The 17307-nt window shown below is 44.5% G+C and overlaps 1 protein-coding gene across 1 annotated transcript in view; it reads left to right on the top strand.

Moving 5' to 3' along the window:
• Positions 1-17307, top strand: part of TRPC6 (transient receptor potential cation channel subfamily C member 6) — a 319531-nt gene that overhangs the window by 227144 nt on the left and 75080 nt on the right. The window contains exon 5 of the mRNA XM_040340191.1: positions 5954-6170. Coding sequence (XP_040196125.1) covers positions 5954-6170 — 217 coding nt within the window. The remainder of the gene's footprint in view (positions 1-5953; positions 6171-17307) is intronic.

The following is a 17307-nucleotide window of genomic DNA, read 5'->3' as shown; positions in this document are numbered from 1 at the left end:
AAATCATGGGTGCGCGATATACGCCGATACCCACTTCCCGCGCTGTGTTTGAATCACTGCGCCGACTTATACTGAGCGCAGTACACTCGGGTATAGTCGGGCAGGCTTGGCTCCGCTCGCGGTCACGTCCTGTGCATCCTGTACGCAAGAGGAGCCGAGCCTGCCCGACTATACCCGAGTGTACTGAGCTCGGTATATGTCGGAGTGGTTCAAACACAGCGCGGGAAGCGGGGATCGAGCGGGGAGGACACCACGATGTCCGCAGAAGGACGCCGGACTGGACAAGGCCGCCGATGGACGCGATGGACGGCGGGCAATACACCGACGAGGGGCATCCAAACTGTAAGTATTTTTTTTTCCCCCCCAGAAATTATCCTTCAAGTTCGGGGGTGCGCGCTATACGCCGGGGCGCGTTATAGCAAGATAAATACGGTAGGTATTTATAATGTTCCTATTTACAAAAACACAAAGATGTTTTGCCTTTCTTTTCTGTTTTAAACTAAATGGGTTGTTTTACAAGGTAAGTGTTTTTCAAATACTTTAAGGGTCTGCTAATGTTTCTTGATAAATATTCTCTTCCAAGAGTCCTTCTTACAACTGCTGTTAAAAATAACTCAAATAAGCTACCATGGTAAGATGAGCTTAAAGGAACTAAATTGCCCTCCACTGAACCAAAGCAAACTTACAGAGTGATTAAAGCGAAGCGGTCTACCGCCCCCCCCCCAAAAAAAAAAATTGAATAGTCAGCAGCTACACATACTATAGATGCTGACTTTTAATATAAGAACATTTACCTGTCCTGGAATCCAGCGATGTCGGCACCCCAGCCAATGCTTTGGGGCAAAAGCACCTTGTACACATTTTGATGGGGACATGGGCCTCTTCCCCACAACCCTGGGCTGTGGTTGTGGAGGTCTGCGGGTGGGGGACTTATCAGAATCTGGAAGCCCCCTTTAACATAGGTGCCCCCAGGTCCCACCCTCATGTGAATAAGTATGGGATACATAGTACCCCTACCCATTCACCAAAAGTGTACAAGTGAATAAAGACAGTACGATTCCTTTATTAAAAAAAAAGAACAAAAACAATGTCCCCGGATGTAGATCCATTGTCAATCACGACACTGCTGCCACCGCTGGACATGAGTGCTTCTGCGGTCCTCGCCGTGTGACATTTCTTAAAAAGCTATGGGGTGGGGCCAGCTGGCGACGTCACCTGGTGGCACCACCCCCCCATGACGTTGGTTGCCCAGCATGCACCGGTCAATGATGTCACAGGGGGGGGGGGCGGTATCACCAGATGAAGTCGCAAGCTGGCATAAATATTTATGAAACGTCACACGGCGGGGGGCAGGCAGACCGTAGGAAGGTTTGTGGCGAGCCAAGTTTTTTCTTTTTTTTTCGTTTCCGACGGTGGCGTGATTGATGGTGGATCTGCATCGGGGGACATTGTTTTTTTATTTTTTAATAAAGGAATTGTCAAAAACTTTTGTACTGAAGAGGGCTTCCAGATTCCGATAAGCCCCCACGGGGGCCTGCAGACCCCCACAACCACAGTCCAGGGTTGTGGGGAAGAGGCCCTTGTCCCCATCAAAGCCACAAACAGACAAACAATTTGTATTTTCAGGTCAGCATACATTTTCCTTTCATGACAGGTTGCCTTTAAGTAAAATCCCATCTCCAAGAATATTATAATTCTGATGGTATTTAACATTTAGGCTTAATCGGAGCCAGGTGGCAGCGTGATTACTGCAGGTGAAAATATGTATCTTTACTTTTTTAATTTACATGTAAATAGATCTCTGGTGTTTCAATGGCTCTCAGGATTTAACTACCCCGGCTAACATTCTGAAGGTTGCCATGGTAATTAGCTTGCTAGGGGAAAGTCAGACTACAGCCACTTTATATCAGCCCTATATCATGTCAGTTTATTAGTAGAAATGAGCAAACTAATTTGTATCAAAAGTCTGTACACCACTATTATCTGCACTATTATGCTGACCAAAGCTGACCATTGTAAGCACCCCTGTTAATGGTAAATGGTTTGCCTCACCCCTCTAACTCCCGCTTTTGCTAGACTTCTTGGTCTGCTAAAGGAAGTTGAAAAATAATACACTTACTGGTTAAGGGGGTGCGCCCCCAAAACGCGTTAGCTATACCTTGTGTTCTGTGCATGTCCATGCACTGTTTATGGCCTTTTGTCTGTTGCATTTTGTATGTACTGACTTTTATACAAAAGTTTCTTAATATTAAATTATCTCTGGTAATGCACTAGATGTGTGCGCCTTCCATTTCTGTTTTTCTTGTGTGCATGCAGGTCATGGTAGAGAAAAAATACACCTTTGTGTTCAAAGGCAGACAATATGAAAGTGTGTAAATGCAGGTACATAAAGGGCTCATTCACGCAGCCATCCAAGACCGTACACCACCCAGTTCAGTGTATTTCTGTCAGGTGTATGTGTTTAGCCTGCGGCCGCTCAGCCTATACTGCCGTATTTTCCGGCGTATAAGACGACTCGGCGTATAAGACGACCCCCTAATTTTCCAGGAAAAATTTTGGTTTTGGGATATACTCGCCGTATAAGACTACCCCCTTCCTACTAGTCTTTCTGGAAGCTAAGGGGTAGCCAGAACAACCGCTGACAGAAACAACCGCTGACAGAAACAGGCTTTTTTCAAGCCTCACTATGCCATTACATGCCCCACTATGCCATGACATGCCCCACTGTGCCATTACATGCCCCACTGTGCCATTACATGCCCCACTGTGCCATTACATGCCCCACTGTGCCATTACATGCCCCCACTGTGCCATTACTTGCCCCCACAGTGCCATCACATTACATGCCCCCACAGTGCCATCACATTACATGCCCCCACAGTGTTATCACATTACTTGCCCCCACAGTGCCATCACATTACTTGCCCCCACAGTGCCATCACATTACTTGCCCCCACAGTGCCATCACATTACTTGCCCCCACAGTGCCATCACTTGCCCACACAGTGCCATCACTTGCCCCCACAGTGCCATCACTTGCCCCCACTTTCCCCCCCACTGTGCCATCACTCACGTTTTGCAGGTCGGTGACAGTCTCCGTCTGCTGCGAGCGTCCATGATTTCAAAGCCGCGCCGTCTTCTCAGCGTGTCCTGTGATTGGCGGAACACAAATTTTCCCAGTAGCGCCTCTGTTCTGTGTTCCGCCAATCACGGATGCCTTCTCATCTCGTCCGAGGATGAGAAGGCATCCGTGATAGGCGGAACACAGAACAGAGGCGCTGCTGGGAAGTTTTGTGTTCCGCCAATCACAGGACAAGCTGAGAAGACGGCGCGGCTTTGAAATTATGAACGATCGCAGCTGCACGGAGACCGTACCCAGCGTATAAGACGACCCCCGACTTTGGATGCAATTTTTTGCATCCAGAAAGTCGTCTTATACGCCGGAAAATACGGTACTGTAGTTGTACATGGAGCAGTTAGAGACAGATAAGCGGCTCAGGAAAAAAAAGTGTATGTGTAAAGAGACACTCATCTACCCTTGGCCACGCAGAATCACTACCATTAGGGTAGGGAGAAGGTGTAGGTTTATGGTTGGGTTTGTGGTTTGGGCTCATTCACACCTGTGGGTACAAGTTATGCTCTATAGTGCATTGCCGTGTTTTGATGTGAACTGGACTAATTGAACATAAGGCAACTTACATTGTTTATGCATTAGCACTATGTTGAGCAAAGCTACTCAGAGCAGCCCAATGCATACGGTGTGAATAGCCCCTTAAAGTGTCTGGTCAAGAAAAAAAACCTACCTCTCTGTAATACTTGCAAAACACACACTTCCCCATGTTTTGTTGCTTTAAAAATGAAAAATTTTGAAAATATACAGTATATTACCAAAAGTATTGGGACACCTGCCTTTACACGCACATGAACTTTAATGACATCCCAGTCTTAGTCCGTAGGGTTCAATGTTGAGTTGGCTCACCCTTTGCAGCTATAACAGTTTCAACTCTTCTGGGAAGGCTGTCCACAAGGTTTAGGAGTGTATCTATGGGACTGTTCAACCATTCTTCCACAAGCGCACTGATGTGGACGTGAAGGCCTGGCTCACAGTCTCTGCTCGAATTCATCCCAAAGGTGTTCTATCGGGTCGAGGACAGGACTGTGCAGGTCAGTCAAGTTCCACCACCCCAAACTCCATGTCTTTATGGACATTGCTTTGTGCACTGGTCCAAATCATTTGGTGGAGGGGGGATTATAGTGTTGGGTTGTTTTTCAGGGTTTGGGCTTGGCCCTTAAGTTTCAGTGAAGGGAACTTTTAAGGCAGCAGCATACCAAGACATTTTGGACAATTTCATGCTCCCAACTTTGTGGGAACAGTTTGGGGACGGCCCCTTCCTGTTCCAACATGACTGCGCACCAGTGCACAAAGCAAGGTCCATAAAGACATGGATGAGCAAGTTTGGGGTGGAGTCCTGACCTCAACCCAAAAGAACACCTTTGGGTTGAATTAGAGCAGAGACTGCGAGCCAGGCCTTCTCGTCCACATTAATGCCTGACCTCACAAATGCGCTTCTGGAAGAATGGTCAAACATTCTCATAGACACACTCCTAAACCTTGTGCACAGCCTTCCCAGAAGAGTTGAAGTCATGTGCATGTAAAGACAGGTGTCCCAATACTTTTGGTAATATAGTGTATGTTCATCTTTCCATAAATACTGTGTGCTTTTAACTTTCTTTCACAAGCATTTAATTGGTTTTGAAAGATTATTTGTAAAGACAACGTAAAAAGCACATTCATTTTACATTGTGCCTTATGTTAAAGATTGAGTATGCAACAAACAATTCTAAACAGTTATAAAACAGTTATGTTTAAGTTTAACAGAACATAGTGTAGACAGATGCCGGCTGATTAATCACAAGAGAAAAATATTTCTAATAATGGGTAGGAAGAAGGGAAGGGGAGAATGGCAGTGTATCTATCAGTATGGAGGCGTCTAGCATAGCACGCCAATGACTGTCTCTGGAGATATCTAAGCCAGGTTCGAGATATTTCATCAAGCGTTGATAACATCCTGGCTGGTGCTAATAGGGGATAGGAGGTAGGGGGAAGGGGAAAAATGGGTTGAAGAAAGGGTGAAGTCGTGCCAGCTTGGGAGACTGAAATAGTGGGAATTTAAGTGCAGTAGTGAAAAGAAGGAAAAAAAAGGGGAGGGGGTAGAAAGAAAAAAAGGGGAGGGGTAGAAAGAAAAAAAGGGGAGGGGGTAGAAAGAAAAAAAGGGGGGGGGGGGTCTTGTGGGATGCAAATGTATTTGCAGATTTGGTCAAGAACAAATTGTAAAAAATATCTTTGAACTCTTATTATGGAGTCTGAGGCTTTGAACTTAAAGTGGAGGTTCACCCAAAAACTCAATTTTTAACAGTAGATTGGGCCTAATTACGGGAAGCAGAATCGGATGTTTTGGTTAAAATCAATGCAGTACTTACCCTTTTTTAGATAGATGTTCTCCTGCCGCTTCCGGGTATGGGCTGCGGGACTGGGCGTTCCTATTTGATTGACAGCCTTCTGACTGTCGCATACAGCGCGTCACCAGTTTCTGAAAGTAGCCGAACGTTGGTGCGCAGGCGCCGTATAGCGCCGCACTGACGTTCGGCAACTCGTGACCCGCTGTATGCAACCGTCGGAAGGCTGTCAATCAAATAGGAACGCCCAGTCCCGAAGATCATACCCGGAAGCGGCAGGAGAACATCTATCTAAAAAAGGGTAAGTACTGCATTGATTTTAACCAAAACATCCGATTCTGCTTCCCGTAATTAGGCCCAATCTAATGTTAAAAAATTTTTTCGGGTGAACTCCCGCTTTAAAACCTGACAAGTATTCTACAACTGCTTCCATTTTTTTTTATTATTTAGTGGAGCATCGTGTGCTGTTTCTAACACGCTTTCCTGTCTTTTACAGCTCGGGAAAATAATGCGGGGACCGTTTATGAAGTTTGTAGCCCATGCCGCCTCATTTACCATATTCCTTGGTCTACTGGTGATGAATGCTGCCGACAGGTTCGAGGGCACCAAGATCCTTCCCAATGAGAGCATCACAGATAATGCAAGGCAGCTTTTTAGAATGAAAACGTCATGCTTCTCCTGGATGGAGCTGCTCATTATTTCCTGGGTAATAGGTAAAGATTTTTTACTGCCAATGCCCTGTGCCCCAGTTATTGTCTACATGTAAACACCGGGGGCCAGATCCACAGTGAGAGTATGCCGGCGTATCTACCGATACGCCGGCGTACTTTCAAATTTCCTGCGTCATATCTTTAGTTTGAATCCTCAAACCAAGATACGACGGCATCTGGGTTCGATCCGACAGGCGTACGCCTTCGGATCGTAGATGCAATACTTCGGCATCCGCTGGGTGGAGTTTGCGTCGTTTTCCGCGTCGGGTATGCAAATTAGCTATTTCCGATGATCCACGAACGCACACGCGGCCGTCGCATTCTCTTACGTCGTCTCTAGACGGCTTTTTCCGGCGTATAGTTAAAGCTGGTATTTTGCGGCGTATCGTTAGACTTGCCATTAAGTATGGCCGTCGTTCCCGCGTCAAATTTTTTTGGCGGAAGTCGTCCGTGAATAGGGATGGACGTAATTCACGTCTAAGTTAAAAAAAATGACGTCGTTGCGACGTCATTTAGCGCAATGCACGGCAGGAAATTTAGGGACGGCGCATGCGCAGTTCATTCGGCGCGCGGACGCGCTTCATTTAAATGAAACATGCCCCCTACTCGCCGATTTGAATTACGCGCCGAGAGATACACTACGCCACCGTAAGTTGCAGGGCAAATTCTTTGTGGATTCAAAGAATTTAAAAGTGAGTTACAGTGGCGTAGCGTATCTCTGATACGCTGCGCTGATCTAAATGTATGTGGATCTGGCCCCTTGTTTAAACGGCTGCTTAATATTCAAACTGTCTTGCCTAAAATTCTAGTAATATTCATGCAGAGAATTTTAGGTAAAAGGTTCCGATACTTGGTCAGAATGTAAAATGTTAGAATTATTCCAGTGTTAACTCTCTGGGTGAATGCTACTCAAATCAATACCCATCAGCACTTATTTCTACGAAAAGGTGGGGGTTTGGCCCAGCTTGGGTACATTGGCAGCCCATTCCACTACATAAGGTGCAGAGGCGGCTCTCTAATTAGGCGGTCGCCTTAGGCCTCGCCCCCACAGGGGCCTTGTGGCCACCTAATTTGCCTAAAGAATTGGTTAGAGAAAATTCTATAAATGGTGAATTCATAGTTCATAGAATTTAAAACTCTTAATATATGCAATTTATACAGTTAATTTTTATCGCTTGAATTATTTTTCCCATTATGGATGTGAATGGGGCCTCATGTCTCAGATTTGCCTAAGGCCTCACAAACCCTAGAGCCGCCTCTGTTTGTAGTGAGTGTATAAAATGCAGTTTAAAAATGTGAAACCTGCCCCAATGTATGGCCCGGATTCACAAAGCACTTACGCCGACGTATCTCGAGATACGCCGCGTAAGTGTAACTATGCGCCGTGCCCACAAAACTAGATACGCCTGAAAATAGGCTTCCTACGACCAACGTAACTTGCCTACGCCGTCGTATCGTGGGCGCATATTTACGCCGGGCGCATTTACCGCTCCCATTGATTTTCTATGCACATATGCAAATGAGGGAGATACGCCGATTCACGAACGTACTTGCGCCCGGCGCATAATATACGCGGTTTGCGTAAGTCGTACGTCCGGCATAAATTCATTCCTTATATAGGAGGCGCAAGTCATGCAAAGGTATGGACCAGGGAACACAGCCGTCGTATTTTACGTAGTTCACGTAGTATTTGAATATGGCTAGGCGTAGGTTACGTTCACGTCGTAGGCAGTGATTCAACGTATCTTAGGCAGTTGTTTTGACGTGATTCTGAGCATGCGCACTGGGATGCGGCCACGGGATGGCGCATGCACCGTTCGTTTTAAGTACTTCTATGACGCTTGGCCCATCATTTGCATGGGGTCACGCTTCATTAGCATGGCTCACGCCCACTTCCACCTACACTGGCTTACGCCGAGGGAACCCAGCGTAGATTTGAGAGCGAGTAGGAGCAAGTGCTTTGTGAATACTGTGCTTGCCTCTCTGCGCTGCATCGGCGTAGCGTATATTCGATATGCTACGCCGGCATAAATATGCGCCAATGTATGTGAATCCGGGCCCAAATGTAAAGTTGGGAAAGGTTAAACCCCCCCCCCCCCCCCTTTCTTGTCTGTTTTCCAATCCTTTTCCTTCAGATACACGAGACCAAAACATAAAAACCTAATAGAGGTGCTACCACTTATCCAGTCCCCTGTTCAAAAACAAACTAACTGACATCAACCATGGGGTCCTCCTACCAGTGACAGGGCATTATTCCTCCCACTGACATCAATTATGGGGCACTATTCCTTCCATTGATATCAATGATGGGGAAATATTGCTTCCACTGATACAAATGATGAGGCACTATTCCTCCCACTGATACCAACAATACGGCACTAAGGGGTTGATTTGCTAGAGGCAAAGAGACTGCACATTTTGCAAGTTCAGTTGCTCCAGAGCTTATTAAATTAGGGGAAGCTCTGCTGGCTTCCATCATCCAATCATGTGCAGCAAAACAATTTTACTGACAGTTTGTAAAAATCTGTGATGTTTTTACAACTGCCAGTAAATATCAGGGGCTGATCATTTCATGTTCTGTTGACTTTAAGTGTAAATCAAGCAAATCACCTTAGGTATTGTCAGTTCTTCCATATCATGTTTATCCACTTAAGGACCACCTTCTGCACATATACGTCGGCACAATGGCACGGCTGGGCACAAGCACGTACCTGTATGTGTCTCTTTAAGTGCCCAGCGTCCAAAGCTCCGTGACCGCGGGACCCGCGGACCCGATCGCCGCTGGAGTCCCGCGATCGGTCCCCGGAGCTGAAGAATGGGGAGAGCTGTGTATAAACACAGCTTCCCCGTTCTTCACTGTGGTGTCATTGATTGTGTGTTCCCTTTTATAGGGAAACACAATCAATGACGTCACACCTACAGCCACACCCCCTACACTTAGAAACACAAATTAGGTCACACTTAACCCCTTTAGCGCCCCCTTGTGGTTAACTCTCAAACTGCAATTGTCATTTTCACAATAAACAATGCATTTTTAATGCATTTTTTGCTGTGAAAATGACAATGGTCCCAAAAATGTGTCAAAATTGTCCGAAGTGTCCGCCATATTGTCGCAGTCACGAAAAAAATCGCTGATCGCCGCCATTAGTAGTAAAAAAAAAAATTAATAAAAATGCAATAAAACTATCCCCTATTTTGTAAACGCTATAAATGTTGCGCAAACCAATCGATAAACGCTTATTGTGATTTATTTTACGAAAAATAGGTAGAAGAATACGTATCGCCCTAAACTGAGGAAAAAAATTTTTTTTATGTATTTTTGGGGGATATTTATTATTGCAAAAATAAAAAAATATTGCACTTTTTTTAAAATTGTCGCTCTATTTTTGTTTATAGCGCAAAAAATAAAAACCACAGAGGGGATCAAATACCACCAAAAGAAAGCTCTATTTGTGAGAAAAAAAGGACGCCAATTGTGTATGGGAGCCAAGTTGCACGACCGCGCAATTGTCAGTTAAAGCGTCGCAGTGCCGAATCGCAAAAACTGGCCAGGTCCTTTAGCTGCCTAAAGGTCCGGGTCTTAAGTGGTTATACTGTTCAAATATTCACTGTCTTAGTCTTCAATGGGAGTTCTGCAATTTCTCAGGTTGCCAGTAAAAAAATGTGTTCCACCAGTAAATTTTCCATGTTTTGTCAGTAAAAAATGCTGCGGGAGGTTGGCAACCCTGGATTGGGTATTCTTGGCAAAGTGAAGCTTCATCTCATTTATAGTGTTGCTCACGAATATTCGCATTGCGAATATTCGACTCGAATATAGCATATTCGAGAAATCGCGCTATATTTCGAATTTCGCGGTGAATATTCGCAATTCCGAATATTCGCATTTTTTCAATTTGATTTTTAAAACAGATCACATCCTATCGACGTCTAAAAGCATTGCTGGTATGATTAGAGACCCTGGGCCGAGTAGCTAAGCTAAGGCGATCCTTTTATGTTGCCAAATTGAAAAAAAAAAAATTGCGATTTTTCGCTATTGCGAATGCGAAAATGATTGCGAATTTTCGATAACTGTGGTAGGAGAACTCTGATTGTCTCTGATGCAAAAGGGGGGGGGCTTTGTGTATGTGTATGTTATGAATATTTGTATGTTTGATATTATTATTTTTTGTAAGAAGGAAAAAATTGCGCATACCTTAAAAAAGGGGAGAATACAGCAGCAACTCAAAAATGTTATACAACATAAATTAATACAAGACAGAAAATGGAGTCGCTCTACAAGAATAAAAAATATGTCTTGTCACTAGACAAGACATGTGGGCAAATTATAAAATAAGCAAGCGCAAATAACTTGTGAAATACACAGTGAAACAAATATATAAAGAAATATAGTCCCAATAATAGAAAAATAATCTTTCATAAAAATGTCTTTGATATGTGAAGTGAAAAAAAGTCCAAAGCATGCAGCATGAACGTGTTCAATCTTCAAGGTGTTTGATTGACAAACGGCTGTGACAGATGGATAGAGTAAAGAATCACCACCAATGCAAAACACTTTTTATTTTCTATTGTAAAATATCAAGAATATTCTGAGCCAATCAGAGTGCTCCTTCCGCATTTCCCGAATATTCGCAATTATTTTGTATTGTAAAATATCAAGAATATTCTGAGCCAATCAGAGTGCTCCTTCCGCATTTGCCGAATATTCGCAATTATTTTGTATTGTAAAATATCAAGAATATTCTGAGCCAATCAGAGTGCTCCTTCTGCATTTGCCGAATATTCGCAATTATTTTGTATTGTAAAATATCAAGAATATTCTGAGCCAATCAGAGTGCTCCTTCCGCATTTGCCGAATATTCGCAATTATTTTGTATTGTAAAATATCACGAATATTCTGAGCCAATCAGAGTGCTCCTACAGCATTTGTCGAAATTGCTCAATAAATATCGCATTCGCATGTTGCGATATTTCGATAAAATATCACGAATATTCTGAGCCAATCAGAGCGCTCCTCCAGCATTTCTCGAAATTGCGCAATAAATATCGCATTCGCATGTTGCGATATTTCGATAAAATATCACGAATATTCTGAGCCAATCAGAGTGCTCCTACCGCAGTTATCAAAAAATCGCAATTATTTTCGCATTCGCAATAGCGAAAAATCGCAATCATTTAATTTCGATAAAATATCACGAATATTCGAATTTAGCGAATATATCTAGAATATTCGAATATATATTCGAGATATATCGCAAAATCGAATATGGCATATTCTGCTCAACACTACTCATTTACTAAGCTCTGGAGCAACTGCAGTTACAAAGGGCGCAGTCTATTTGCCTTTAGTAAATCAAACCCTATATCTTCCACTGACACCAACAATGGGACACTATTGCTTTCACTGAAACCAATAATGGGACATTATTCCTCCCAATGACGAGACACTAATCTGCCCACTGACATCAATGATGTGGCACTATTCATCCCACTGATACAAACAATAAGGCACTATATCTTCCACTGACACCAACAATGGGACACTTACTTTCACTGAAACCAATAATGGGACATTATTCCTCTTAATGATAACAGCTATGGGACACTATTCTGCCCACTGACATAAAATGATGTGTCACTATTCCTCCCACTGACATCACTGATGGGACACTATTCCTCACACTGACACCAATAATAGGATACTATTACTTTCACTGAAACCAATAACGGAACATTATTCCTCTCACTGATGCCAATGATGGGGTACTATGACTCCGACTAACACCAATGATGGGGCATGATCCCTCTCACTGACACCAATGATGGGGCACTATCCCTCCCACTGACACCAATGATGGGGCACTATCCCTCTCACTGACACCAATGATGGGGCACTATCCCTCTCACTGACACCAATGATGGGGCACTATCCCTCCCACTCATATATCATGTATATATTCCATTGCACAGGAGAGTGGACCAGTTTATAGGGTGCTGAATCAATAAGTGGTTGGCACCACAGTAAACAGAAGTAGGCAGTGGTATTGGCTATATTTAAAATAAGTGCAGCGCTGTTACAAATATCAAAAAAGTGCATACAAATATACACATTGGGCCAGATTCAGGTAGGAGATACGACGACGTATCTCCAGATACGCCGTCGTATCTCTGAGTGTGGGGCGTCGTATTCTGGCGCCTGATTCAAAGAACCACCGTAAGTCTCTTACGCCGTCGTATCTTAACTGCATATTTACGCTGGCCGCTAGGGGGCGTGTACGCTGATTTACACCTAGAATATGTAAATCAGCTAGATACGCCTATTCATGAACGTAGGCCTGGCCGTCGCAGTACAGATACGCCGTTTACGTAAGGCTTTTTCCCGTGTAAAGTTACCCCTGCTATATGAGGCGCAGTATAGACGTCGGGACCGCGTCGAATTTCACGTTGATTACGTCGTTTGCGTAAGTCGCTCGCGAATAGGGCTGTGCGTCATTTACGTTCACTTCGAAAGCATTGGCTTTTTGCGGGTTAATTTGGAGCATGCACACTGGGATACTTTCACGGAAAGGCGCATGCGCCGTTCGGAAAAAGCGTCATTTACGTGGGGTCACAATAAATTAACATAAAACACGCCCACATCTTCCACATTTAAATTAGGCGGGCTTACGCCGGGCTATTTACGCTACGCCACCGCAACTTTGCTGTGTGAATACTGCACTTGCCTGTCAAAGTTGAGGAGGCGTAGCGTAAATAGGATACGTTACGCCCGCATACAAATACGCGCTCCCTACCTGAATCTACCCCATAATGTAAAGTACAATCCTCTAAAAAATGCAATAATCAAAAAAAAGATTTTAACAATAAGGTGCAATGTGCTCCATATTCCACTCAGTGTCCTTATACATTCCAATAGATAGTGCAAAGAAACAAACAGTCCTTTTGTTGATTTGACTTATCACTATACATGGAGATAATTTCTTCACATTTATCCACCTCTGTGCATCTACTGTACAAATATTGTCGTGCCACCGCCACCAGTTGTGCCCTCACCTTATAGTCTTATTAATAGCGCCTTAGATCACAGTCACTCCTCTAATTGGCCTCCTTAGATTTTCCACCTTCATATAGCTCATCCATTTTTACATCTCACATCACAAGGTGTACTGCTTCAGTATTGTTAGCCATTGGCCTCCACTCATATCGCCCACACACATAGGGTACAACGCTTACAATGGTGCTTTACTGTTTTAAAAATAATTTATTTATATAAAGCATGCAATAAGTTCCACTCACATTTTTCAAATAACAAATCAAGCCTTGGTATATAACAGCCATATACCAAGGCTTGTTTTTTTTTATTTGAAAAATGTGAGTGGAACTTATTGTATGCTTTATATAAATAAATTATTTTTAAAACGGTAAAGCGCTATTGTAAGCATTGTACCCTATGTGTGGGCGATGTGAGTGGAGGCCAATGGCTAACAATACTGAAGCAGTACACCTGCTTTTACCGTATTTGCCGGCGTATAAGACGACTGGGCGTATAAGACGACCCCCTTATTTTCCAGGAAAAATGTTGGTTTTGGGATATACTCGCCATATAAGACTACCCCCTTCCTACTAGTCTTTCTGGAAGCTAAGGGGTAGCCAGAACAACCGCTGACAGAAACAGGCTTTTTTCAGATCTCACTTTGCCATTACATTACATTACATGCCTCAATGTGCCATTACATTACATTACATGCCTCACTGTGCCATTACATTACATGCCTCACTGTGCCATTACATGCCTTCACTGTGCCATCACATGCCTCCACTGTGCCATCACATGCCTCCACTGTGCCATCACATGCCTCCACTGTGCCATCATCACATGCCTCCACTGTGGCATCCATGATTCAAAAGCCGCGCCTCCTCCTCAGGCTGTTCCGTGATAGGCGGAACACAAATTTTCCCAGCAGGGCCTCTGTTCAGTGTTCCGCCTATCACGGATGTCCTCTCGTCTGAGGATGAGAAGGCATCCGTGATTGGCGGAACACTGAACAGAGGCCCTGCTGGGAAAATGAGTGTTCCGCCAATCGCGGAACAGTCTGAGGAGGAGGCGCGGCTTTTAAATCATGGATGCCCGCAGCCTGACTGAGACAGGTACCGGCGTATAAGACGACCCCCGACTTTGGATGCATTTTTTTGCATCCAAAAGGTCGTCTTATACGCCGGAAAATACGGTACATGTGAGATGTAAAAATGGATGAGCTATATGAAGGAGGAAAATCTAAGGAGGCCAATCAGAGGAGTGACTGTGATCTAAGGCGCTATTAATAAGACTATAAGGTGAGGGCACAACTGGTGGCGGTGACACGTCGATATTTGTAGAAGTAAAAACAGATGAGCTATATGAAGGAGGAAAATCTAAGGAGGCCAATTAGAGGGGTGACTGTGATCTAAGGCGCTATTAATAACCCTATAAGGTAAGGCCAGTTCTATGAATCAGTCGCATAGATAGAAACAGGGATACGACGGTGTATCAGGAGAAACGCCGTCGTATCCCTTTTGTGAATCTGGCCCTAAGTGTCTCAGATTACCTTAGCCTTACTGGTAGGGACCATCTAATGGTACCTGGTCATTGCTGAAAAAACAAAACTCCATAGAGCCTAGGTTCACACTGCTGCGAATTCAAAATCGCGGTAAAATGCGCGATTTTACCGCGATTTCGGCCGCAATTTAATGTAAATCGCGGCCCGAAATCGCAAAAAGTAGTACAGGAACTACTTTTTGATATCGCAGATGCGGCGTCGCACTGATTAGGACAGTGCCATTGCCGACAATTGCCGCCGATTTGAGATGCGATTTGACTTGTCAAATCGCATCTCAAATCGTTCCAAATCGTACCCAGTGTGAACCAGGGCAGAGGGAGCCTAATTATCAACAAGTAATTTACGTGCCCCTGTGTTATTTACAATATCTATAAGCTCAGCTTCTGATTGGGTTCTCTGTAATTCTAGAGCTTCTTAAATTGAATTGAATTTCAAATAACAACGTGCTTTCTGCCTCTCATTCTGCATAATGAGAAGGTGGATAGAGTCATGGACTCAGAGACATAGCGGGTTATTACAGTGTGTGTCATGAATACAAATCAGCCTTTAGAATTTTTAAATCACATCAATATACTGTATATTGCAAGGAAATTATATGCATCGCTGTCTGCAGGCAGTTTTAACCAGCAGAAGCAAACAAAAAACAGATCTGATGTTACAACAAGCAGTGTCAGTGCACAGATTAATAATATTGAATTACTGTATTTATCGGCGTATAACACACACTTTTTTCCCCCTAAAATCAGGGGAAAATCGTGGGTGCGTGTTATACGCCGATCCCCGCTGTCTGAGGGAAGAGGAGTGAGCGCCGCGATCTCCTGTGTACCCGGCGCTCCGTCACGCACAGCCACGCCTCCTGGCCCCCGCATTGGGCCACTGTTCTGTCTATCATATGAGCAGGGCCAGGAAGTGTGGCTGTGAGTGACAGAGTGCCGGGTACACAGGAGATCGCGGCGCTCACTTCTCTTCCCTCAGACAGTGCCTGGTACACAGGAGATTGCGGCGCTCACTCCTCTTCCCTCAGACAGTGCCTGGTACACAGGAGATTGCGGTGCTCACTCCTCTTCCCTCAGACAGTGTCGGGTACACAGGAGATTGCGGCGCTCACTCCTCTTCCCTCAGACAGTGCTGGGTACACAGGAGATTGCGGCGCTCACTCCTCTTCCCTCAGACAGTGCTGGGTACACATGTAAATTCAGCAGTCATCACAGCCTTGTGACACCACCTACACGATCCCCCATTCAGCCGGGACTTGGAGAGCTGTAGGAGAACACATTCTACACCTGAACACCGTAGGTATAAGGTAATATAGGGACATTGCTCTAGTGATGCTGGTTTGTTTACAGAAAAGCTGCATTGTTGGCTGGAGATGGGCACTGAGCAGGGTGCATTGTTGGTCAATTTATAGGCTGGAGATGGGCACTGAGCAGGGTGCATTGATGAGTTGTGACCCTAATTTTGCCTTAAAGTTCTTTATTTAAAATGTACGTTTTTTTCCCTAAACTTCCCTCCGAAAATTGGGGTGCGTGTTATACGCTGGTGCATGTTATACGCCGATAAATACGGTACATGCAGTACATACAAAGAAGATGCCACAGGTCTGTGATACCTCTGTGAAATCCTAAATGCTGCTAGGTGTTTTTGTAACACAAGACATACATTAGGTTGCATGTTTGATACATGTAGGAGTTGTCCAACAGTTTGGTGGACCTACTGTGTCACCAGGGCCAACAGTCGGGTACCAGGCAAGACAGAGGCTAGATCAGTGTAAGTTCTCTGACAGATGGCCAGAGTAAACATTAGACCAGACTTATTCAACCAGTGGGCCCAGGAAGGTTGTCGGACACTGAAGGATTGATCACCTGTCAGTTGGTACCTGGGCGACAATAAGAAGGAGATCCAGGCGTAATTCTTCAAGGAGGATTGTCTCCGTAATTGCAATCAGTGGGGGCCTGTGGCAGAGGTTTCTCCCTGAGTCCATACCAGGAGGGTCTGTGGTAGAGACTTTTCCTCAAGTTAAAGGTTAGAGTGATACTCCGGCTGCCAGGTCAGTGAGAGAGGTCTGTCCGGGTACGCTAAACACACTGGTGCAAAAAGTGTTACACATGGGAGCAGGACTGTTTCCAAATACTACGCCTGAATCTGCTGTTCTCCTTCTTCCTTCAACTCTATCCTTTTTATTGTTTTTACCCGGCTGGGTAATAAAGAGCACAGAAAAGACACCTGTTGCGGACATTCCTTTACTACTGCTATATGCACCATTCACCCCTAGGAATTTAGAGAGCCACGAGGTAAATGTGCCACCAAAACGAACCAGCAGCTCCTCCGGAGGTAGTGCTACAGTTATAACAATGAACAATCAGACAGACTACTCTCTTGGGCTTGAGAAAACATATTTACCTATTGATCAGGCACAGGATGAATGTCCAGCAGTCTGCTTAAGCACTTCTGTTTAGAGCAGTTGTGTCCTGCACAGATCTGAACTAAAATTCTGCGTAGTGCTCAAACGTGGCAAAAGGAACATGGTGGCAAAAGGAACATGGGGCCAG

This window comes from Rana temporaria, chromosome 2 (genome assembly GCF_905171775.1).
Source record: "Rana temporaria chromosome 2, aRanTem1.1, whole genome shotgun sequence".
NCBI lineage: Eukaryota > Metazoa > Chordata > Amphibia > Anura > Ranidae > Rana > Rana temporaria.
This window is presented reverse-complemented; position numbering and strand designations above follow the sequence as displayed.